Source organism: Castor canadensis, chromosome 13 (genome assembly GCF_047511655.1).
Source record: "Castor canadensis chromosome 13, mCasCan1.hap1v2, whole genome shotgun sequence".
Classification (NCBI taxonomy): Eukaryota; Metazoa; Chordata; class Mammalia; order Rodentia; family Castoridae; genus Castor; species Castor canadensis.
The window spans coordinates 86,263,195-86,286,713 of record NC_133398.1 but is presented as its reverse complement, the minus strand read 5'-3'; the positions used below and the strand labels follow the sequence as shown (position 1 = coordinate 86,286,713).

Genomic DNA, 23,519 nt, shown 5'->3' with positions numbered 1-23,519 from the left:
TTCATGAGACAATTTCCCTTTTGTAGGAGATGAATGTGGAAAGTGCTCCAGAAGGCTCTTGCTTTCAAATGTAAAATTGATATTTGGAAGCAGTTTACACAGGAGGGTTTAAAGAAATTTCAGAAAATTCAGCAACTTGTATAAAATAGACTGGGCCTCAAGTATAAGTCGATGGACTGAGACCACTGGCTGGAGAATGGATCTCTAATTTATAACACCATTCTCCCACTAGATTTATTTTGTAGAAAGGGAGAAATCTGGAGACAATCCCTCATGTTTTTATGAAGGTAGACTTAGGCTTTCTTGTCATGTCTATGTGGTTATAGTCTCTAAAAATTCTTGGCCACAGAAAACCTGATTTGACTATCCTGACACATCTTGCCAGTGTCCCATAGGCAGGGTGCTGGGCCTCCATTGTGTCCAGCACAGAGACAGATGACAACTTCTTGATCAACCAAAAATTACTTTCCCTTGATCTTCCCACTCCTTCCACTTTTCATCAGAGACAGGTGCTACCTCCCAGTGGAAGAAGAACTTCACTTCATGCTAACATATATAATCGATTTAAGGCAGGTCCAGACCATAGGATATGGGAGTATGGGAACAAAGTTATGCCATGCCCAGTGCCTTCAAGCTCTCTCACACCCAGAGACCAGGCAAAAACTTAACCCTACTAATGATGAGAATCAAAAGCAGGCCAGAAAGATCACTGGAGAGAAGTCTTTTTTGGATCTGCTGTTGCAAAAGCTCATTTGAATACAGGACCATGCTATGATTGGTGCAGATACACTGGCAACACCCCAGTGTTATATATATAAGTAGGGATGTTTGCTTCGCTTTGTGAGCCAGCTGGGAGATAACCTCCTGTGCTGCCCCTTGGTGTTGCAACGTTAGGTCCAATAAAAGGCTTCTTGTGATGGTCTTTTCTTTCCTACTTTGGATCATCCTTAGTAAAGTGGGGGTGAGGTGGATATAGGAAGAAAGGAGAAGAGGTGGGAGTAGTGGCAGTAGCAACCAAAGGCAGCTGAAGAGTTTCAGGGAGTGGAAGCAACAGAAGAAGAGGGAAAATGAGAGAGGGCAGAGGGCTGAGATTGAAGAGGGCTGCTGGGAAAAGCCAGAGAACAGAAACTGCCCGAGTTCCAGAGAGCTGCTAAGCCTCAAGGGCCAAGAGACTTAAGACATTCTGGGCCTGAGACCTGAAACACCAGCTGCTGTCAAAGACTGAGGACTCCAGTACCCTAGGCCTGAGAGCTGTTACACTTGTCACTGTAAGTCTAAAGGTCCCAGACCTGAGGCCTGAACAAGAGCTGTATCACTAGAAGGCTCTGTGCTGCCACCACCTAGTGCTGCTGGAAGCTGAGTACTGGGACTGCTAGTTGGTTAAACCCAGAGTGAGAAGCCTCCAACCTGAGTGCTTGAAGCCATAGTTTGTTCTCTGGCTTCTAAGGCCTGGAGAAGTAGGTCCTGTACTTCTCAGGGCTTGGAGCTTCAGTCTCCGGGGCTGCCAGTTCAGCCCCCAGGCCTTGGGCCCTCAAGGACCTGGGATTTACAGCACTAGAACTGCTTCTCCTCATCCCTCCATAATTCCTTTCTGGATAGAGCGAAAGGACTGCAGCCAGATAATTGGTAGCAGTCCCATTTGCTTACTTTTTCCCTTTGTTACATGCGCTTTTGTTAATATATTTATGAATTCATCACCAAGACCAATGTTATGAAGCTTTTCCCCGGTCTTTTCTCATAGAAGTTTTTAATCTAGTTTGGTCGATTTTTGTTTATGGTGAAGGTAGAAGGTCCAAGTCCATTCCTTTGCATCTGAATATCCAGTTTTCCCAACAGCATCGGTTGGAAAGACACTCTCTTCCCTGTTGTGTATACATCACGAGCTTGAAATGTGTCTTTTTGTCAAAAAGTGTGGCATGATAGATATGAAAAGAACACAGAAAAAATCAGATTAAGGTAACTTGCCTAAACATGAGAAAATTGTGGAATAAAAATAAATATTGATTGTAAGATACTGAGTTGAATCAAGTAGGAAGTCAAGAATCTATATCAACATAAATAGCAAGAATGGAAGGAAATAGAAATTCTTATATGGAACAGGATATTTTGGGTGTTTTCTAAGTGGGAGATTTAAGATTAAAGGGACTGTTTTAATTTTGACTTAGAATATAAATGTGTATTACTAATATAACTTAAATGCAGCTAGTGATCTAAAAGATCTTAAAGTCTTTTTTTCCAACTCATTCATGTAGCAGTTAAGTAGCTATAGGGAAAGTGAAGAGAGGAGAATAGAATGGTTCTTCTGTTTCTTCCATAGTATTGTAGGGCTAGTAATGGAAAATGAGAGAAAGACCTGTGAACAGAAAAGGACACTGGGAAGAGTTTATATTGAGAATGTTTTGTAAAAATTAGAAACCACCCAAATGCCAACAGAAAGCAGAATTAATACTCTACCACTTCATGACTAACCACAAAGTTATTTTTGACAGTTTATACTTGCATTAAATGTGTGTAATAGTGGTTTTCTTTTTAAGTGCATGTTCAAACAATGCAAAAATGTGCATGGTAATATCTAAAAAGAAACATGAAAATGTTAAGAGTAATTGTTTTGAGGATGAAAATCTATGGGGTCTTCCTTCTTCTTTCCCATATCTTTCGGATTTGCTATATAGTATTTTAAGAAACATTACTAGCAGGATTCTCTTTCACCTTCTATGAAGCTGAGCCTGCTTATATTTCCTATCTTATGAGGAGCAAAGTCATTAGTGTAACTTCCATAAATGCATGGATGTATCAGTACCTGAGGGATGGAAGGCAGGTACCTATAACAAGTTCGCAGTCCTGTCTACTGAGGACCATCATGTGTCACTGTCCTGGCTTAAAGGGCTGACAGGTAGTCTGCTTTTATACCAGAAGTAGACCTCATCTCTGTTCTCCAGCATTCTGCCATGACAAGCCTTGACCAGGGGTTCCATGGTCTAGAACCATTCCTTCTAGACTCATGCTGGGTCCCTTGGGGGAGGGAATGAAGTACTTGTTGGTTCTTCTGAAAACAAATGGCTGTGAGCACCTACCTTGTAGCTGCTGGTTCTATGGAGTGTTGGGGTGATACTTAATAACGTCGTGTTTGGACAGGCATTTTGACATCTTCTACCGTCCTTCTGTCTGGTGCAAGCATTGCCGAAACCCTGGGCTTTCTCTGCCTGGCAAAGACCTGGAGGCAACTGCAGCAGGACCAGACCACTCCTCACCTCCAGCCCCTGGCTGGACAAGGCTCTGGTTCATTCAAGTTGCCCTGGCCCACCCTGTCAGTAGACACCAAGACCACCCCACATATTAGGTGAAATGTGATACTAGGTCTCCTGTCAAGTCCAGGCAGCCAGGGCACAGTGACCCAAAAGCTGTCAGTATCTTTTCTCTCAGAGTGCCGTCTGCCTTGAGCTCCACCCAGTGTCCCGGCCTTGGTGCCATTTCTGAAACGCTGCTTTTCCTCTACTGAGGCTTCAGGGCTCCACCCACTGGCAGAGATGGCAGACCAGAGATGGATCCTCAGAAGGGACAAAGAGGAAGTCACTTATTTGGTCACCAGACACCTTCACCAGAAACTGTCTTTAAGGCCACTTGCATTCTTGTCTTCGGAAACTGAAGGAGACTAGTCAAGACACCTGAGGTGCAAGACTGTCACCAGTACTGCCATGAATAAGAGCTACCTCTCAGACCCTGCCTCTTGACTGTCCCTGCCTCTGTCTGAGGAGAGGCCTTTTCCAAGGCCTAGTCTCCACTTGTCACTTTGACCACCCCCCACTGGCCCCTCCCCAGACTTTGTCCAACTCCCAAAAATGGGAGTTGGGCCAACACCTCTAAGATTATTCCTGGTATTCATTTAGTTTTGTGGGAGTTTTTGACCTCCACAAGAAGCTAACACCAAAGGCTGGGCACTGCTGGTGGACAGCTCAAGTGGTAGAAGACCTGTCTAGCAAGTGCAAGGCCCTCACTTCAGCCCACTACCGCCAAAAATAAAAAAAGGTACAAATACCTGGCACAGAGCGATCAAAAAGCAGACATGGTGTCAGTGGAAGTTCGACAAGTAAAATATTTCAACACACTCTATCAATTTGAAAAGCAAGGCCAGACCTTTGCTTGGGAGGATGCCGGCAGGCATAGAAGGAAACCACCTTTCACTACAGAGTAAAAGAGACATGGGAGGTTGAGGTATTTGGGCTACTATATTTTGTGTGTAATGAAAAATTCCTTTCTCGTTCTTCGGTAGTGGTCCAGTGTATATCCTTAACGGAAGAGGACTAGGTAGAAGTTTAGGAAAGTGAAATAGTTTTGAGTAGATGGGCAAGGGAATTGACTAAGAAAGCAATCCTTTATGTTCCAACAAGAATGAAAGCTTTGTTTCCTCATTGGTCTGTCCACTTCTGGGACAGTAATCACTGCAGGATATCTTCAAGTGTGTTAGAACCTGACTATCCATTGAAAATGCATAAATTAGTGGTGGCACTAATATACTTCCGATTTTTTTCCAGTAGGAATAGGAACTTTCCAGAGTCACATTTAAACAAAAAAAGACAAGCTACACTATAAAATTAGGAAGCATAAACAAAACTAATCCTGATGGCATCAATGAAAGCCCAGCATGTACCCCGATGACTGCCAGACTTATTCCCAGGCATTTTCAGGTGACTAAGTCAACAGTTGTCCTTTATGTTTAAGTTAGTTGAATTATATTTGTTGTCATTTATATCCAAATAGTTCCTCACAATACTAGGAGGCTCTCAATCCTGGCACTCCAATCCATGTTAGACCTCTAGAAATATGTATTTATGACTTTCCATGCCCCACCAGTTTCCCCTCTGTTTTTTTTTTAAACAAAAGGATAAATATATTACTCAAAGCCTTACAAAAAATTGAATGGGATAATACACATAAAAGCACATATTTGTTCCACAACACTGATAAACAACAAGCAGTACTTATTTTTTCTAAATGCCCAAAAGTAGCACAAATTCCCACTTTAAAGGGCAGGAAGATATCCAATATTTGCCATCCCCGGGGACCTTTTGCCTATTTAGTTTGGTATTCAAAGGCAAACAATATGCCAAGGTTGGGCAATGCAGTATTTTGTTGCAGATAATGGGGCTTGATGGTTAGTCATCTCAGCAAACACTTTATCCTTTAGGAAATCCTGCAGCCTCCCAGAATATACCCACATAGACCTACTACTTAAGGAACCTATCCTTGCATCCTTATTTTCAAGTCACTGGAGCCACTGCTACCATTAGGCAGCTCTCCCTTTGAAAACCCAGGATCTGAATTAACTCCAACCTCCTAGGAACATCCAGCTCAATTCCCCTCCCACAGGAAAAACTGGATTGCACTTTCCAACAGGTGCCTCAGACCTATGTTTAGCATCAGGAAATATGAAAGCCACTAATAACCCTGGAGACCAAGAACCTAGAACTTCCTGGAAGAAAAATATGCAAAGTTAATTTGGATTTCTTTGGAGTCTCCAATGCCAGAGAGTAAAAACAGTAATCAATACCTTGGTAAATGATCCTGCCACAAATGACAATTACTTAAAGTTGAATAAGTAGGTATAGCAATTATCCCTGGACAGGAAATTTTCATCTCTTGTCATTGCCCCAGAACCTCCCACAGTGAGGCATTGATAAACTTCTTGCATAATCATCAGGTAGGCCCAATCTTGTTGCCACCTCATTTGGGATAGGTCACTTCCTAGATGTGCATTGGGCCCAAATTCTGTCTCACTGCCCCTTCCATTGTTTCTCTGACTAGAGAAACAAGTATCAGGACACCAGGCATGACTCGTTATGTGACCCACTCAGCCTCTTTAAGCCTGCACATCTCTTTGATTACAGCTGTTGGGCCGTGGGTCCAGGGAAAACAAACCAAAATGGGAGTTACATGCGCAGAGTTGGCTAGTACTGGCTCTTCTACCAACTGGGTGACTCATTTTGAAATTCAAGCTAGGATTTAAATTTGAGATCATGTATTGCTATATTGAACAATATATATATATATCAATAAGAGCAGAAATTAAACCTTGCAGCATGTAGAACTTTCTTGCTGTACAGCTTGGCTATCTCTATAGAGCCTGAAGATTGCTTCTTTATCCTCTGGTCAAAAGCATGAGTACTGTAGTTAATAATAATACCTTGTCATATCTGAGCAGTTCTGTTTTTTTACCAGTTTGTTGTCTGTTTCTACACTGTGGAGAAACACAGATTTCTCATTGAGTAGCAGAGAGACAGAAAGAGAAACCCCAACCCAAAAAGGAAGTCAAGGGTGGGATTACACAAGATGTCAAACTGGATCTCAGGCATGCTGCAGTAATATCAAAGAAGGTGACCCACATCATCAGAAACCAGGCACCGAGACCACGTTCTAGATCACAGTTCCAGGCCCACATCACAGAGCTTTAGCACAGATACCAAAGGTTCTTGAGACTGAGGAATGGGGCATCATATGGGAGATGAGTCCGTATGAGCCCATCACAACTGATTTCTCCACCACTCAGCAAAGCTCATCTGTCCATTCCCCTGGGTGCTTTTAGATCCCTCCACCTCACCTTTTCACAGTTCCATATATTTGCCTTTAGTGAAATGTTTACTGCACCCATTACCAAGAAAATTCCTGAGACCCTCTCAATGCTTGGTAGTCTTTCCCTGGACTTCACACATCTTCAAAATGATCTTGATCTTTTAAATGACTCATATCCAGCTTCCTTTACCCATACAGTGCCCTCACCCTTCTGCTTTGTCATTCTTCTTCAAAACTCACTCCTTCCTAACATTTTAAAATTCTGCTTCAGTTTTACAAAATAGTGGTGGGCCAAAACCCACACGACCAAACCCATCTCATATGGGGAATAAGCTTCTCATACAGTGACACCATATATCCTCTAATGAGCACAATTTTAATTATATTTAACAATGACTTTTGTTTTCAATTACCCCTACTTACTGCCTCTGTGAAATGTTTATCTATTTTCTCCTACAATTTCTTATCACTAAAACTGTATACTCTCCCATACTTGCTAAACCAAAATGTCATGTTTATTTATTAATGGTTCGTATTTGTTATATCTTCCCATAATAGCCAGATGCTTAACATGGATAACCAGTAAAGCCTAATAGCTTCATTATTTATACGCAGCTGAAATTAAGCCGGGTCATTTCCTGAATTGTTTGCCTATGGATCTGATGAATCTACCTTAGCCCTAGACAGCCTGTCCTTTGCTTTCCATATGATGAGGGTTTACCAGTAGTGAAAAGTCTTCTTTGCCTGTTTCCTCTGCATTCACAGCTTCTCTTTTGTCTTTACCCCAAAGGAGGTAATCTTCAAGCCTGCCTCCTTTGTCTGTGTTAAAAAGAAATCACCCCATGTAGTTTTGCATCTCTGGCATTTTTGGATTAATTGTTTACTCATAGAAAATCTAGTCCTGACCACCCTGAGGTCCCTTGGACTGACAAATGTAAAAACATACTTTAAATGACTGAGCAAAATAAGCTGCAAAAAAAAAAAAAATTCCCAGGTGATAGGGTTTATAAAAATAGCCATATATGGAGGCACGTGCCAGTAATCCTAGCACTCAGGAGGCTGAGGCAGGAGGGTTATGAGTTAAAGGCCAGCCTGGGCTGCATAGTGAGTTTGAGGCCAGCCAATGCTACATAGCAAGACCCTGTCTCAAGAAAAAAAAGGTGTGTGTCTGTGTGTTTGTGTGTGTGTATATCACATAGAGTACATTGTTCAGAAATGGTCATATAAAAATGCTAAGAAATTTTTCCAGAATAAAGAGTAAAGAAACATGACAGCTAAATTCAATATGTAATTCTAAACTGGATCCCATAATGAGGATTTAAAGTAAATATAAAAATAAAAGCCACAGAGTATACTCCTATATAAATGACAAAAATGGAATATGGATGAAATATTAGTTAAAAGTTTTACGCCAACGTTATTTTTAATAAAGGGAATAATTAAGAGAATTTTCTTACTGCACGTTGAAATAGTCAAGGAAAAGTGCATGATGTATGACATTTTCTCAAATATCCAGGAGTGAATGGATGTGAGAGGAGAGAGATTGAAAATGGGTGAAATGTTACAGAACATAAATCTGCGTAAAGGTGTACTGTTGACTCCCACCCATGTGACGTTTCTGTCTCTTTGAGGTATGTAATGTCTATTCTTCAGTAATAGATCCAGGGCACCAGTCATCTTTTAGAAGCAAAAAATAGACAATCAGAAAGAGCACAAATAACTTCATTTTTATACACACAAACCCTGTGTTACCCAAAAACCATGCCCCCAATGTAGTACACAAAAAAGACACCACTTTATCTGAACATTTATTAGGGGCAAATCAATAATCTTAATGGGATAAATTTGGAGGAAAGAAAATTTTCTTTCTCGAAATTCTGCAGAAGTCTTTCTGTTTAAATAATAGAGTCAAAACTCAAAAAGCAGTTCAGCAAAGTTAGGAACAGCTGGAGAGTTGTGCATCAAATTGACACAGCAGATGGGTCCTTGATGGAGCTTGGACTCCCTGTGGGGCATGGATTCAGGATGCCTCTGACATACCTTTTCTTGTAATGACACACCAATATAGGGTGGGCCTGACCTGTCTTTGACACATCTATTCCTTATAGGATAATTTTAACCAGCAAAAGCAGCTTCTTGAATGCAGTAATGTCACTTTAGAAAAGAGAGCCTTTACTAAGATTACTTCTTGTAAAGAGTGGGGGAGGAATTCACTCAAATGTAAGGAGTAGATGATGAATTCAAATGACTTCTCAATGTTAACTAAATGGCAGAACAGAATTGATTATAAAAGGACAACATTCAGTGGTTTTAAATCACTTGTTCCATGGACATTTGTTGTGGAAGTATATGTTCATATGAAAAGTAACAAAGCAATATAAGAGCTTTAACATAAGACACACAGAAAATCTGAGAGATGGAAGGCAAGATGTTTGGACTTTTACCTACTATTAAAATTGAGGTACCATATGTGACAAATGACAATTGGGAAAGTTGACTGGGGGATACACAGGAAGTTACACTGCTGTACATACTCTTATGTATGCTTACCTTATTTTTGTCACCAAAACTCCTTTAAAAATAAAAGATATATTAATTGCTTCCTGAGTGAAGAGGCTAAAAAGGATAGCTGACAAGGGTGGTTCAGCCTATCAAGACTATAGTTTAGCCATCCCTCTAAAAAGACATTTCAGGAAAGGTCATTAACCTGTCTGTGACCCTAGTTATTGTCCAGGACTCACTGTTTGGCTCCACCAAGCCCATGCAGGTCAAAGGGGGCATGGGAATTGTGCTCATTAAGGATAAGATCCTCCATGTGCTCCTCAAGCATGGATGGAAGGAGGTACTTGGTGACTTTTTAAAAGAGAGATGTCATGCCTAATGACAATTCTGCAGATATTTAGTGCTGAAAGGACAGCCCAAGTAAGCTATGCAGAGTCCTGGTCAGCCTTGAGGAAGGGCTGACAGGATCAGAGTAGGAAAGAAAGGAGCAGGTCATAATCTGGGGAGGATGGGACAATTAGCCTCTGTTTGAACAGCAAGGTCATTTTTTACCATCTTAATTTTTTTTTCTTAATTTCCCACTCACCCTATGGCATGTTTTCTTTATCTCTGCTTTATTTGACCCAGGGAGGAAGGTGACGACCTTGCAGACATTCCTATCACTGGTGGTAGGGTGGTTTTTTTCCTCTGCAAAAATATCAGAACAGGCAACCTGAAGAAATAGCTGGGGAGAGGAAACACTTTCCTTATGTGATTTTCCAGTAGGTAAAGCTTAGTGGAAATGTCAAAATATGCTTATGAAACAAGCCTCACATGAGAGCTTCTTAAGCAGCACCTGCCCTATTCCTGCACTCCACTCCCAATCATCTTCAATCCCCTGCCACAAACCTCCAAACATTCTCGAGCAAGGTGACCCCTCCTGTGTGATTCTCTGGTCTCTGACAACTAACTGCCACTCTCTTCTCAATGTTTTACCTGTCCTTGACCCACTCCTCAGATGCAGACAACCTAACTTGCCAATGCTCTTCAGGACATTAAAGGGTCAATGAGGAGGAAGGTATGGGTTGCCATACAATGTCACTAAGGATAAGCTAGTAGACACACCTCTTAACACGTCACCATGGAGTAAGGGTTCTTTTTGAAGTATGTAATGTCCATTCTTCAATAAGACACTCAGGTCACCATTCATATTTTAGAAGCAAAAAGGCAATCAGGCAATCAGAAGTTAGTTAACTTCTTCCTTTCCAAACCTACAGGTCCTGTGTTATCCAAAAATCCATGTCCCCAACACAGTACACAAAAAAACACACCAATTTATCACTGTATTTATTAGGGGCAATCAATAGTCTTAACAAGGGGTAAATTACTTGGCAAGAAGAAATTTTTCTTTTTGGAAATTGTGGACAAGACTTTGTTGTTTAAATAATACGTACAAGTCTCCCAAAACAGTACCTTGGGAAAAAGTAGAGGCAGCTGGAGGTGTCTGCCCAACTTCACGCTTACAGATGGGTCTTTGGGGCACGGACTCCCTGTGGGGCATGGAGTCAGGATGCCTCTGACCTGATGCCTTCCTTTGTAATGCCACACCTGTCTGGGGTGGGACTGCTCTGTATTTGACACATGGATTGCTGACAGGATAAATTTGGCTAGCAAAAGCAGCTTCTTCGCTGGACTTGACACTTGTCATTTTACCATGGGGAGGCTTATAATTGAAGGGACGTCCCTGAATAGGCTCTGCCTGGACCTTTGGTTCTGCTTTGTATTCAGCTTTCTCAGACTTCCTAGAGGAAGTAAGGGGCACTTGGGGACAGGCCATGGACACGACATGCCTTCGCCCCAGTTTCGCTTCTTTGACTTTGTCAACATTTGTCAGGATGGTCTGGTTTTTAGTATTCTGAGCAAAGGCAGCTCTCCCTTTACCTGGGTCTTTGGCCCACATAGATGTTGATGGGGAGCTGCCCTTTCCCAGAGAACTACCCTGCCCTTTGCCTTTTCTTCCAGGCCAAAGCAACTGAAAAAAGTGTTTCATCTGGTTTCTGAAGCTGTTTTCAGGAGGAGGCTGTCGCTTCAGTGACAGGGTTGAGGAGGAATTCCTCCCAAGTGTCATCTTTGATGCTCTGTCTTCAGGCTGGCAGCTCTTCTGTCTGGGCTGAGAAGTCCCCAACCCTGCATCCCCTCCACCAAGCTCTCCTCTTTTGGGTGCTGGGAGGCAAGGTTTCTTTATAGCTGGAGGGAAGTTCTTGTCCTGGCACTTGCGTGAGACATGTTTAGGGACCCAGGGCTCCTGTTGTGGCTGCATGCTGATCCCTTTGTTGTTTAACTGCACATGCAGCACGTGGGAAGCTGCCTTGTCCCCACTGGAGACATGCTGGTCACGAGTAAGTAAAGTCTTTACATTTGAGGCCAGGGGCACATCAGCAGGGAGGCCCTGAGCCTGGCTCTGCTTCCTGCTCTCCAGTTTCAGCTTCAGTTCCTTCATGAGCTGATCTTTAAATGCAGATTGCTCAGGATCACGTGAAACTGATGTTCCCACTGAGGATGTTTCAGTGTTCAGGGTAGTTGCTACTTCACCTGGGTTCATGGCTTTGCCTGGGGAGCTCTCTGACTCATTGGTCTTCAATACGATACTAGCTTGTGACTGAAATTCATGGAGCTCCTTTGCTTTGAATATTTCTCTGGACTTGTTAGACGTGGGAAATTGCACTAAATTCCTTGTTTTGCTCTGAAGCTTTTCTATATCATTGCTGATGCTCATTCTCTTACGCATTATCTCAGGTCCTGTCCCAGCTTGCTTTGGGGGCAGCTCAGACCTGTGTCTATTGACTAGCGCAGTCTCTATCTGACTGCCTTCCTGGATGTTTTTATATGTGTGGGGTAAAAAAGTTGTGGGTGTGCCATTCTCAATTGTGTGGGTGGTAAGCTTGTTATAAGAGGGTGACTCTTTCAGGGCCCTCTGTCCTTCCCCACTCACAGGTGAGGTGGCAGAGGGAGGACTATCTACTAATGAATTGGTTTTTCCCTCCTTGACCCCATGAAAAGTGTTAGAGCCTCCGCTAAGAGGCTTACAAACCTCAACATCAGAACCCAACCCGGAAGTAACAGTGACTGAGGAGGGAAAGTTCCAGTAAGGAAAGGAGTTGGATGAGTCCTTTTTTACATTGAACATGTCAATGGATTCCTGCACCCTCCGGGGAAGGCCACTAGTCATCCGCCCATGAAAAATTTTAATATGGTCTTCCAAAATCTCATGCTTGCTGGAATTAGGGAGAGAAACAACCTGGGGGGTGTTAAGGCTGCTGTCCTTGCCCTTGCCCTGGGTTATCAATTGTGCCAAATCACTCTGATATTTTTGGTTGAGCGATTTCTTAGGGAGAGGCAATGCCATCTTGGTAGAATGCCATGAAGTATGCACAACATCAGGGATCTGACCCCCATTGATTTCTCCAAATTTCTTGCTTAAATGTGCTTCCAGGGCATCCTTGCATTTTATCTGACATAGGCTCACCCCAAAGGTTCCAGAGAACCCTGAGATATCACCAGAATGATACTCTACTTCTGTCTTAGTGTCACGTCCTAGGCTGTTACCTGGAGCACCCTGTAGGTGGCTCAAGAAATGACTGTTTGGACCAATCTCTAGACTATGTCCCTGTTCCTTCTCCACTCTGTTCTCTAGAGGAAGTGTCTCTGAGCCTTTATGGAGCTTCTCATCGAAGTTTCTGAGGTTGCTCAATTCATAATTACTGAGATTTTTGCAGCTTTCATGTTTATAGAATGAGATCCATGAGAGTCCATGACTGCTCTCTGACTCAGAGGTCTGAGGAATTTTTGTATAAGGTCTCATCTTTGACAGAGACTCAAAAATCCTGCGGGGCAGGCCCCAGCGGTGTTGGATGAGCCTCTTTCGAAGATGATGCTCTAGCTTCCCCTGGAGTGCACTGTCCAGGGGAAAATCTCCAGGAAGGATGGAGATTGGAACATAGGGCTTGGAGGAATGGCTGACCAATGCAAGTTTGGGAGTTGGAGGACAAAATCTTTCCTGGGATCTTTGGACCACAGTGGGTAAACCCCACATGCTTTCCTGCTGTTTCTGTAACACATGGTACTCCAGGTGGTGAATTTCAGATACGGTGAGAGATTGTGCCTCACTCTGGGGGCTGTGAAAACAGACTCCACAACTCCTAGGTTGGGATAAAGAAGAAGATGGTAGGACTGGGAGTGGGGATTGAAGCTGGGCCTGGGACTGGATAAGAGGGAGATTTTGGAACTGAGATTGGGGCTGGGTTTCAGGCAAGGCTTGAGGTTGGAGCTCCAACGAGGATGAATCTGTGAGGTGAATAAGGACTGTGGGATCATGGACTGTAGAAGCCTTAGAGATACTGTTGAAGCAAGTAAAATATGAGGGACAGTCACCTGAGGCACAAACAGTAGGTCTCAGGGACTCACTGTGTAGATAGGGGAGACCCCAGAACAGCTGCATGCATGTTTTCTGAAATTGGTCTTCAGTGGTCTTTAGACTTGGGGGCTGCTGTGACATGTTCAGGTCAGCTGGTTTCCCTGTGCCTCTCCCAAAAGGAAGGGAGACTGCAGAGTCCTGCTGATCAGTAACTGACTGTAAGATTTTCCCTGTAGGATTCATTTGGTACTCTAGCTTAAACTTGTTTTGAAATGATTTTGTTTTCTTTTCCTTATCTTTTGACATTAGGAAATCAGCCCTATTTTTAATTTGTCTCTCCAAGAGTGTCAGGACATCAGGGCTGAGAAATGTAAGCATTTCAGACTCTACAACGTAGACTGTAGTGTCTTCCAAAAAAGAGGCTTGAGGAAAATGGAGGTCAACAAGCTCTTGGTTACTATCCTGTGTCAACACAGATGTTGGCAAATTCTCAGCATGAGGTTGCTGACATGAGAATTCCGACATAGAAATATTGGCACTGTCATCAACTTTGGTTGTTGTGACATTGGTGGACAATTCAGCAGGACTGTCCACGAGAGACAAAGTGTCACTTCTTTGGAGGACGGGTCCTGTTTGTTGCATATGATGCAGTAGGGGAGGGGGAAGTGCAAGGGTCTCAGGTGGGAATGGCTCCACTGGGAATTGGGAATCCAAGGGAGAATTAGGCTCTGGTGGCAGAGAGTCACCCAGTGGTGAGGGGGAAAGTAAGTCCTCCAAAGGAGTGTCCTGGTTGAGTGAGACAGTGGAAAAGGAAGGTGGACAAGGTTCAGGTGGAGGAGCTGGAACTGAATGTCCTGGAGAGATTTTTGAGCAAGCAGAGGTCAGAGAAAATGATGACTTAGCCACAGAGGCTGTGGAAGCCAAATGTGACACAGAGGGAGCAGCAGCTGCCAGGGACGCCCGAGAGAGGAGACGACTGACCTTAGCCGTGGCTGTATTACACACTTCACAGAGGGGGTCTGGGCACAGCAGTTGCCGAAAGCGGGTGGTATCATAAGGCTGGCCCGGGGGGCTGCAGAAAACAAAGTACAAAGTTATAGTCAGGACCGGTATGGGGAAAGGAGGGCCTAGCGGGGGTTGGGTGCTTGCCACACCCATTACATTCTCCCACACTTATGACCTCACAAAGCACTCTATAGCCTCTCCCCAGAACCTTCCTTCACGTGCCCGCTGCTTTGGCTACCCCTCCCATGACTAAGGCAGGACTAATCACCTTTGTAGGATAGACAGCAACCTCCTCCCCTCTTCTTCTTCTCTCTGGCATATTCTCCGACCTGGTGACAATGGGATACATATAATGAGGAAGGCATAGGTTCATACAGGACTCCCTTGATGGGAAACACTTAGGATATTAAAGTCTGAAAGTCCTAAGAATCAGTAGACAAAGCCAAGTGGTCAAGGACAGTATTAAGCAGGTTTGTGGGTGTGTGGCTTCACTTAAAAGTATCTTCACACCATCATGAGATATTAAGCTGAAAGCCACACCCCATGATGTAGACTGCCTGCTTTTCAAGCATGAAGCCCTGAGTCAAAGCCCAGCTCACCCAGAAAAACACCCCAGAAAGCAGAGAAATCAGTGGCTACCTCAGAAATGATTGTGAGCACCCAGGAAGAAAGCACTTTGCACAATATCAGGAACACAAGTTCTGACTCCAAAACATCCCGTAGTCCATCCTAAACATCTCCTGTGGCCACTTATTGATGCACCCCTGCTCAGGTCCATTGCTACCTCATGCCCATGCCCGGGAAGAATAGGGACTGAGAAATATCTGTTCTCCTGTAAGCCTCTCCTCTAAAGGCTCAGTTTGGTTAGGGAGAATGTGTGTCTTTCTAGCAGCTGACTTCCTCAGAGACAATGGACCTGGGCTCATAGAAAGGGACATGAGGAGGTCACCCTTGGAGAACTAAGGTCAGACAGAAGAATCATACCTCTAAACGCTCCTCTCCTTCTCCTCGTAATTTTTCTTTGTGGCTGAAAACAGAAAAGAATGCGAGAATATGAATACTTTGTTTGTTCCTCTCTTATTCAGACATTCATCATTTTAGAATCATGAGTCTTCATTTTAATAGAAATTTGTTCCTTCCTTTTATTAACGTTTAAAAGTGATACCAAGCATTTTCAATTTTCCTTCTTTAACAGGGTTTTGTCTGTGAGAGCCATACTTGATTCTCAGTCAGAAATCCTCTACTCAAGGAAGGCATAGAATCTGTAGCTGACAGTCACATTGCTGCTCCCTCAGAGGACCCTGTGTCCTAGGAAGAGAGTTCAGTCTCTGCTCTGCTCAGAGGCCCTCAGAGGCAAACATTAATCTCCTGACTACCCCCATGCAAAGGAAAGCTGGGTGAACAGACACCTGACATAGGGATGGAACTTGGGATCAAGTGTCAGGAACAGCTATTTCCCTTCATAAAAAGCCAATCTCTGTAGCTAAACCAGTTAGAGCCACTGAATCACTGTTTAGAATTTTAACCTAGAACCCTCCAGCACAACCAGAGTGTTTGTGGACTTCCTTTGAAAACCTTAGTCCTCCATAACTTCCCTCCCCACACCAGGTCTTAAGCCTGAGAACAGAATGCTTTGTCTTCTCCTCAGACTTCCCATGTCATATGTCTCTCTCAGACAGTAATGTGAGAATGAACGTCAAAAATGTCAACAAAGAATCTCTCCTTGTTGGGGTTCACCCATCCTTCCTTACCTTTGGGATGTCTACATTATTCAGTAATCTTGTTACATAACACAAGCACAAAAGTATCAGCCCCAAGGCACCAAGAAAGGTGTACTTGGGGTCAATTTCTAAGGCACTTATGACAAAATTGTCCATGCCTCAATGTCACCATTCAGAAAAGAGATAATCTCCATATTCTGAATCGCACTGCTGCCTGAGGCAACTGAGTTCTTACAGGGCATGGGCTTGGCTATATACCCAGGCTTGCATCACAAAGCTTGAGAGAGTCACAAAGATTTATGAGGTCAGTGGGAGAGACCACCCTGAAGGGAGTATGCCTAACTAGTCCCTCCCCCACCCACTAGCCCCCCCCCCCCAACCCTTTCCATAGCCTTGCTGCTCTCCTTTCCAAAGAAAGCTTTAGATAAGCTCACTGCTTCCCCAAGGGGAAACCTGTGTTATACTTGGGGAATAATGTTGCTTTAGGATTAATTCATCCAGACAAGTTCAAACATATTCATAAACTAACCACCAAGCTTCTCAACTTAGAGAAGATGGTTGTTATTGGAAAATACATAGACATGGTTATCCTGTCTTCTCCTCTTCTTGGGACTTCTATATATTTCACTGCTTTTCACCCTGGGTTCTTGCTTTATTAATTTTCTAACCAGATTTGTTTCTTCTCACCTCCAGGCAATAAAGTCAAAAATGATCCTACCACCTGGTCCTTCAGTGCCTCTTATCCTCCTGGACAGGGTACTGTACAATTTTATTTTGGTATTTAATTAGACTCTGGCACAGACCACTCCAAAATCCTCTGCCAGAATAACAAACACATAGAGATGGACATCTCTACAACCCTATCCAGCTTGAAGAAGTTACAAGAAGATGAGATCTCCACCCCTCTAAAACCACAGTTAGTTTTGTTATTCTGGTGGGGGGGGGGGAATATGGTGGAGACCTCCATTTTATGGACATACGGCAGACAAAGGAATACAAGGAACAGATGGAATGTGGTGGTTGGACTGGGAGGGTGGACAGATAAAATTCAGAAAAACTCATGCTTGCAGTTCCTGTGTGGGAAAAATTCAAGCTATGGTCCAAGGAAGAGACAAACCACTCAGTAAGGTCCACAAATGGAGCAGACTATCAAAAGTAGCTTAACCCAAGAATTTAAAACTAACTCTTGACTGTGTCTCAATGTTCTGTGCTCCATGCTCATTTGTGGAGTCACCGCCATTGTCTCCCCTTACAATGATATCATAATAAATCTTTGCTACAACCTGCAGCTTCCCAAATTCATGACAAGTTTGACTCAAATGATTAACATGAGTAATTCTTTATTGAACATTCATCAAAAAATGAGTATAAAGAGCTATGAAATTAAAACTTAAAGTCATCTCGGGGTAAGTTTATAGAACATTTTTCTGCAGCTATTTAAGTTTAATCTATACAAAGAGATGGAATATGTATACACACACACACACTTACAAATCCAGCATTTTCTTTTCCTTCCTTTTTTTTTGTTGCTGCACTGGGGCTTGAACTCAGGGCCTTCACCTTGAGCCACTCCACCAACCTTATTTTTGTGAAGAGTTTTTGAAGATAGGGTCTCATGAAAGTACTTGCCTGGGCTGGGTTTGAACAGTGATGTTCCTGATCTCTTCCTCCTGAATAACTAGGATTACAGGCATGGGCCACTTGCGCCCAGCAAATCCAGCATTTTCAAATCCATGAATCAATTATTTCTTTTATTTCAACTTTTCATTTGTTATTTTTACCTTGCTGCTCTACCTACCTAAAGTACAGTCATTGTCCCACACAGCAATTTCAAAACATGTATGCCCTTCTCTCAAACCAGAGGTAGGTTACAGTGTGGTAAGGGTGGATCCCCTGGGTCCTTGGTGGCAGGGTGGGACCTAGGAGTGTTACAGCTTAAGCAGCAGCATCTAATTACTCTTGTCAGAAGTGTAACTGTGATCTTTTCCTAAGTGTCATGTCATGAAAAAACAAGATCTGCTCTATATGATTACCCTGCAAATGTCTAAAAATTAACACTATTCAGGCGCCACCTGTCAGTTTGAGACAATCTCCAAATCCCACACCCCAACCCTCTTCATACGTATACCTTCTCTTCTAAACTCCTTATTGTCATATGAGCTATCCTTTCTCTGTCTTCTAACTTTCTGTAACTTTCCTAAGCACCAAAACATTTCATTTGTCATCATGGTCAAGAACTCTTGATTTCTTGTGGTGGGGCAAGAAGGGCGCCAAGCCAGGCAGACTCCTGTCAATGAGGCAGGAGCAGCGTCCACTGCCTAGAGGATAAATGTCTTCCTCTCTTTGATACTCTCTTAGATATGCAGCTTCAGCCAATTTTTATTTAATAAATACTGCTGGATCCTAAAGAGACATAGATGTCTGCAGCTCCAGGCTCTCCCTTGAGCTCATGATGATGCTGCAGAGAGAAACCCCACACTGGTCAATGCGATACACATGCAGAGGGGAATCCATCACCTCGTATCATTGGTTAATTGCCAAGAAACCTGTGAAACAGTTCAGACTGCTAGAACAGGGCATGCTCCTTACCAAGGCTTCCCTGCATATATCCACAGTTTTCTCATATGAATTAGCAGCCCATTAGCTGGTCAATAACAGCTGTTTTATTTTCTTGTGCTGGGGATTGATCCTAGGCCCTTGCACATTCTAGGCAAGTGATCTACCACTGAGTTAATCCTTGGCCCTTAGCTGTTCTCTTTTAATAAAGATGGCATCATTGGCTTAGATATCCTGACATACACATAGGTGCCTAGAGTTAAAACCTATAAGAAGTGTCAATAAAAAGACTTTCCCCAAAATGTTAGGAAGATTCTTTTCAGGACCAGTAGAAGTTCCTTCAAAACTTAAAGGCGTTAGAGACTAAAGGCTATGGATTTCATTTTCTTTTTGGTACCATCAACCATAAACTCCACTGATACTGAGTGGTAGAGCTTCATAGCACTTATTATTCCCACACTAAAATCAGCTATACATACTGCATTTGTTCAGCTTATGAAGCATTTCAGTCAATCTTTACAACCACCCTGTGGGGTAAGCAGAGCAAATATTATTATGCCTCTTTTCTCAGTGAATAAAACCAAAGCTCAGGGAGAGTAAGTGACTTTTCTAGATTACACAGGAAGTAGCAGAGCCTTGACTAGTAAGTCCCCTAGATAATCCAACCATCTATTTTAAATAATGTTAACTGATTTCTTAAAGTAAATAGTCTCTATTCATGTGTCAACTACAGACATTTTATGCAAAGGCAATTTTACAGTAGGTGTCCTGTCACTTAGTATGATGTTTTCAATATCCGTCCATGCTGTAAACAGTATCAATGTTTCATTAGTTTTCATGGCTATGTGTGTGCAGGTGCTTTTGGAGTAACCTGTGTCACATTCCTTTGGGTGTTTCCCTAGGAGTGGGATTGCTGGATCATATGGCAGATCTATGTTTAGATTTTTAAGAAGCCTTCAAATATTTTTCCAGAGTGATTGGACCAGCTTACATTCCAACCAGCAGTGTGGGAGGGTTCCTTTTTCCCCACATCCTCGTCAACACATGTTGGTGGTGGTGGTGTTTTGTTTTTTTTTTTTCTTTTATTATTCATATGTGCATACAAGGCTTGGTTCATTTCTCCCCCCTGCCCCCACCCCCTCCCTTACCACCCACTCCACCCCCTCCCTCTCCCCCCCACCCCCTCAATACCCAGCAGAAACTATTTTGCCCTTATTTCTAATTTTGTTGTAGAGAGAGTATAAGCAATAACAGGAAGGGACAAGGGTTTTTGCTGGTTGAGATAAGGATAGCTATACAGGGTGTTGACTCACATTGATTTCCTGTGCGTGGGTGTTACCTTCTAGGTTAATTCTTTTTGATCTAACCTTTTCTCTAGTTCCTGGTCCCCTTTTCCTATTGGCCTCAGTTGCTTTAAGGTATCTGCTTTAGTTTCTCTGCGTTAAGGGCAACAAATGCTAGCTAATTTTTTAGGTGTCTTACCTATCCTCACCCCTACCTTGTGTGCTCTCACTTTTATCATGTGCTCATAGTCTAATCCCATTGTTGTGTTTGCCCTTGATCTAATGTCCTCATATGAGGGAGAACATACAGTTTTTGGTCTTTTGGGCCAGGCTAACCTCACTCAGAATGATGTTCTCCAATTCCATCCATTTACCAGCGAATGATAACATTTCGTTCTTCTTCATGGCTGCATAAAATTCCGTTGTGTATAGATACCACATTTTCTTAATCCATTGGTCAGTGGTGGGGCATCTTGGCTGTTTCCATAACTTGGCTATTGTGAATAGTGCCGCAATAAACATGGGTGTGCAGGTGCCTCTGGAGTAACCTGTGTCACAGTCTTTTGGGTATATCCCCAAGAGTGGTATTGCTGGATCAAATGGTAGATCGATGTCTAGCTTTTTAAGTAGCCTCCAGATTTTTTTCCAGAGTGGTTGTACTAGTCTACATCCCCACCAACAGTGTAAGAGGGTTCCTTTTTCCCCGCATCCTCGCCAACACCTGTTGGTGGTGGTGTTTTTGGTGGTGACTATTCTAACAGGGCTGAGGTGGAATCTTAGTGTGGTTTTGATTTGCATTTCCTTTACGGCCAGAGGTGGTGAACATTTTGTCATGTGTTTTTTGGCCATTTGAATTTCTTCTTTTGAGAAAGTTCTATTTAGTTCAGTTGCCCATTTCTTAATTGGTTATCAGTCCTTTGTCTGATGTATAGCTAGTAAATATTTTCTCTCACTCTGTGAGTGGTCTCTTCAGTGTAGAAACCATTTATTTTGTTGAGCAGAAGCTTTTTAATTTTATGAAGTCCCATTTGTCCGTTCTTTCTCTTAGTTTCTGGGATGCTGGGGTTCTATTGAGGAAGTCCTTGCCTATACCTATTAGTTCCAGAGTGTTTCCTGATCCTTCCCATACTACCTTCAGAGTTTGGGGTCTGATATTAAGGTCCTTGATCCATTTTGAGTTGATTCTAGTACAGGGTGATAGACATGGATCTAGTTTTAGTTTCTTGCAAATGGACAATCACTTTTCCCAGTAGCATTTGTTGAAGAGGCTGTCTTTTCTCCATCGTATATTTTTGGCCCTTTTGTGAAAAATAAGGTGGGTATAGTTGTGTGGATTCATATCTGGGTCCTCTGTTCTGTTGCACTGGACTTCATGTCTGTTTTTGTGCCAGTACCATGCTGTTTTTATTGCTATTGCTTTGTAATATAGTTTGAAGTCAGGTATTGTTATACCGTGAGCATTGCTCTTTTTGCTGAGTATTGCCTTGGCGATTCACGGTCTCTTGTGTTTCCGAATGAACTTAAGGGTACGTTTTTCAATCACTGTGATTAAAGGTCATTGGGATTTTGATGGGAATTGCACTTAACATGTAGATTGCTTTTGGTAGTAAAGCCATTTTAACTATGTTGATTCTTCCAATCCATGAGCATGGGAGATTTCTCTATCTTCTGTAGTCTTCTTCAATCTCTTTCTTCAGGGGTTTGTAATTCTCCGTGTAGAGGTCGTTCACATCTTTTGTTAAGTTTACTCCTAGGTATTTGATTTCTTTTTTAGGGTATTGTAAATGGAATTGTTTCTGTGTATTCCTTCTCAGTTTGTTCATTGTTGGTGTATAGAAAAACTAATGACTTCTGTAGGTTGATTTTGTATCCTGCCACCTTGCTGAAATTGTTTATGGTGTCTAAGAGTTTTTGGGTAGTTTTTTTTTTTGGAGTATTTAAGGTATAGGATCATATCATCTGCAAATAGGGATATTTTGACAGTTTCTTTACCTATTTGTATTCCTTTTATTTCTTCTTCTTGCCTGATTGCTGTGGCTAGAAATTCCAGTAGTATGTTGAAAGGAGTGGGGATAGTGGTCATCCTTGTCTTGTTCCTGATTTTAGAGGAAATAGTTTCAGTTTTTCACTGTTAATTATGATGTTAGCTGTAGGTTTGTCTTATATAGCCTTTACAATGTTGCATGGTACATTTCTTCTATTCCTAGTTTTCTTAGAGCTTTTATAATGAAGTGGTGTTGGATCTTGTTGAAGGCTTTTTCTGCATCTATTGAGATGATCAATAGATCTTTGCTTCTACTGATGTTCTGTATTACATTTATAGATTTTGTCTTTTCTTCTACTGATGTGCTGTATTACATTTATAGATTTGCATATGTTGAACCACCCCTGCATCCCTGGGTTGTAGCCAACTTGGTAGTGGTGAATGATCTTTCTGATGTGTTGTTGGATTCGGTTTGCCATTATTTTATTGAGGATTTTTGCATTGATATTCATTAAGGAAATTGGCCTGTAGTTCCCCTTTTTGCAGGTGTTTTTGTCTGGTTTTGGATTGAGAGTAATATTGGCTTCATAAAATGAGTTAGGCAGTGTTCCTTCCCATTCTATTTTGTGGAACAGTTTAAGGAGAGTTGGTATTAGTTCTTCTTTAAATGTCTGATAGAATTCAGCAGTGAATCCATCAGATCCTGGACTTTTCTTTTTTGGGAGGCTCTTGATTGCAGCTTCAGTTTCTTTTTGTGTTATATGTCTATTAAGGTGACTAATATCCTCTTGGTTCAGTTTTGGGTGGTTGTAAGTTTCTAGAAATCTGTCCATTTCTTCGAGATTTTCAAATTTATTAGAGTATAGCATCTCAAAGCAGTCTCTGATTTCCGGGATTTCTGTGGTGTTTGTTGTTATCTCTCCTTTTGAATTTCTGATTTACTGATGTGGGTTTTTTCTCTCCTCATTTTAGTGAGGTTTGGCAGAGATCTGTCAATCTTACTTATTTTTTCAAAGAACCAGATTTTTGTTTCATTGATTCTTTATATTATTTTTTTGTTTCTATTCATTGATTTCAGCCCTTATCTTAATTATTTCTTTCCTTCTACTTGTTTTAGGATTTGCTTGTTCTTGTTTTGCTAGGAGTTTGAGCTGTTGTGTTAGGGCATTGATTTGAGATCTTTCTGTCCTTTTGATATATGCACTCATGGGTATAATCTTTCCTCTTAGGACTGCCTTTGCCATGTCCCATAGGTTCCAGTAGTTCGTGTTTTCATTTTCCTTAACTTCCAGGAACCTTTTAATTTCCTCTCTTATTTCATCAGTGACCCATTTGTCATTGAGTAATGTGTTGTTCAGCTTCCAATTGTTTGCATTTTTTTTTACTACTTTTTTGTTGATTTCTAGTTTTAATGCATTGTGGTCAGACAGAATGCATGAGATTATTTCTATTTTCTTATATTTGCTGAGGCTTGCTTTGTGCCCTAAGATATCAATTTTGGAAAAGGT

General features: G+C 42.2%; 2 protein-coding genes across 2 annotated transcripts in view; one reads left to right on the top strand and one right to left on the bottom strand.

Annotated features, from left to right (window-relative positions):
• The window catches only part of LOC141415469 (uncharacterized), a 94,757-nt gene that overhangs the window by 33,761 nt on the left and 37,477 nt on the right, over positions 1–23,519 (top strand). The window contains exon 7 of the mRNA XM_074052187.1: positions 16,882–16,944. Coding sequence (XP_073908288.1) covers positions 16,882–16,944 — 63 coding nt within the window. The remainder of the gene's footprint in view (positions 1–16,881; positions 16,945–23,519) is intronic.
• On the bottom strand, positions 10,421–15,262 carry LOC109677643 (spermatogenesis-associated protein 31D1-like). The gene is made up of 2 exons (XM_074052649.1): positions 15,252–15,262; positions 10,421–14,534 (listed from the first exon to the last, which is right to left on the bottom strand). The coding sequence occupies exons 1-2, from the start codon at positions 15,260–15,262 to the stop codon at positions 10,433–10,435; spliced, it is 4,113 nt and encodes a 1,370-aa protein (XP_073908750.1). The 3' UTR covers positions 10,421–10,432.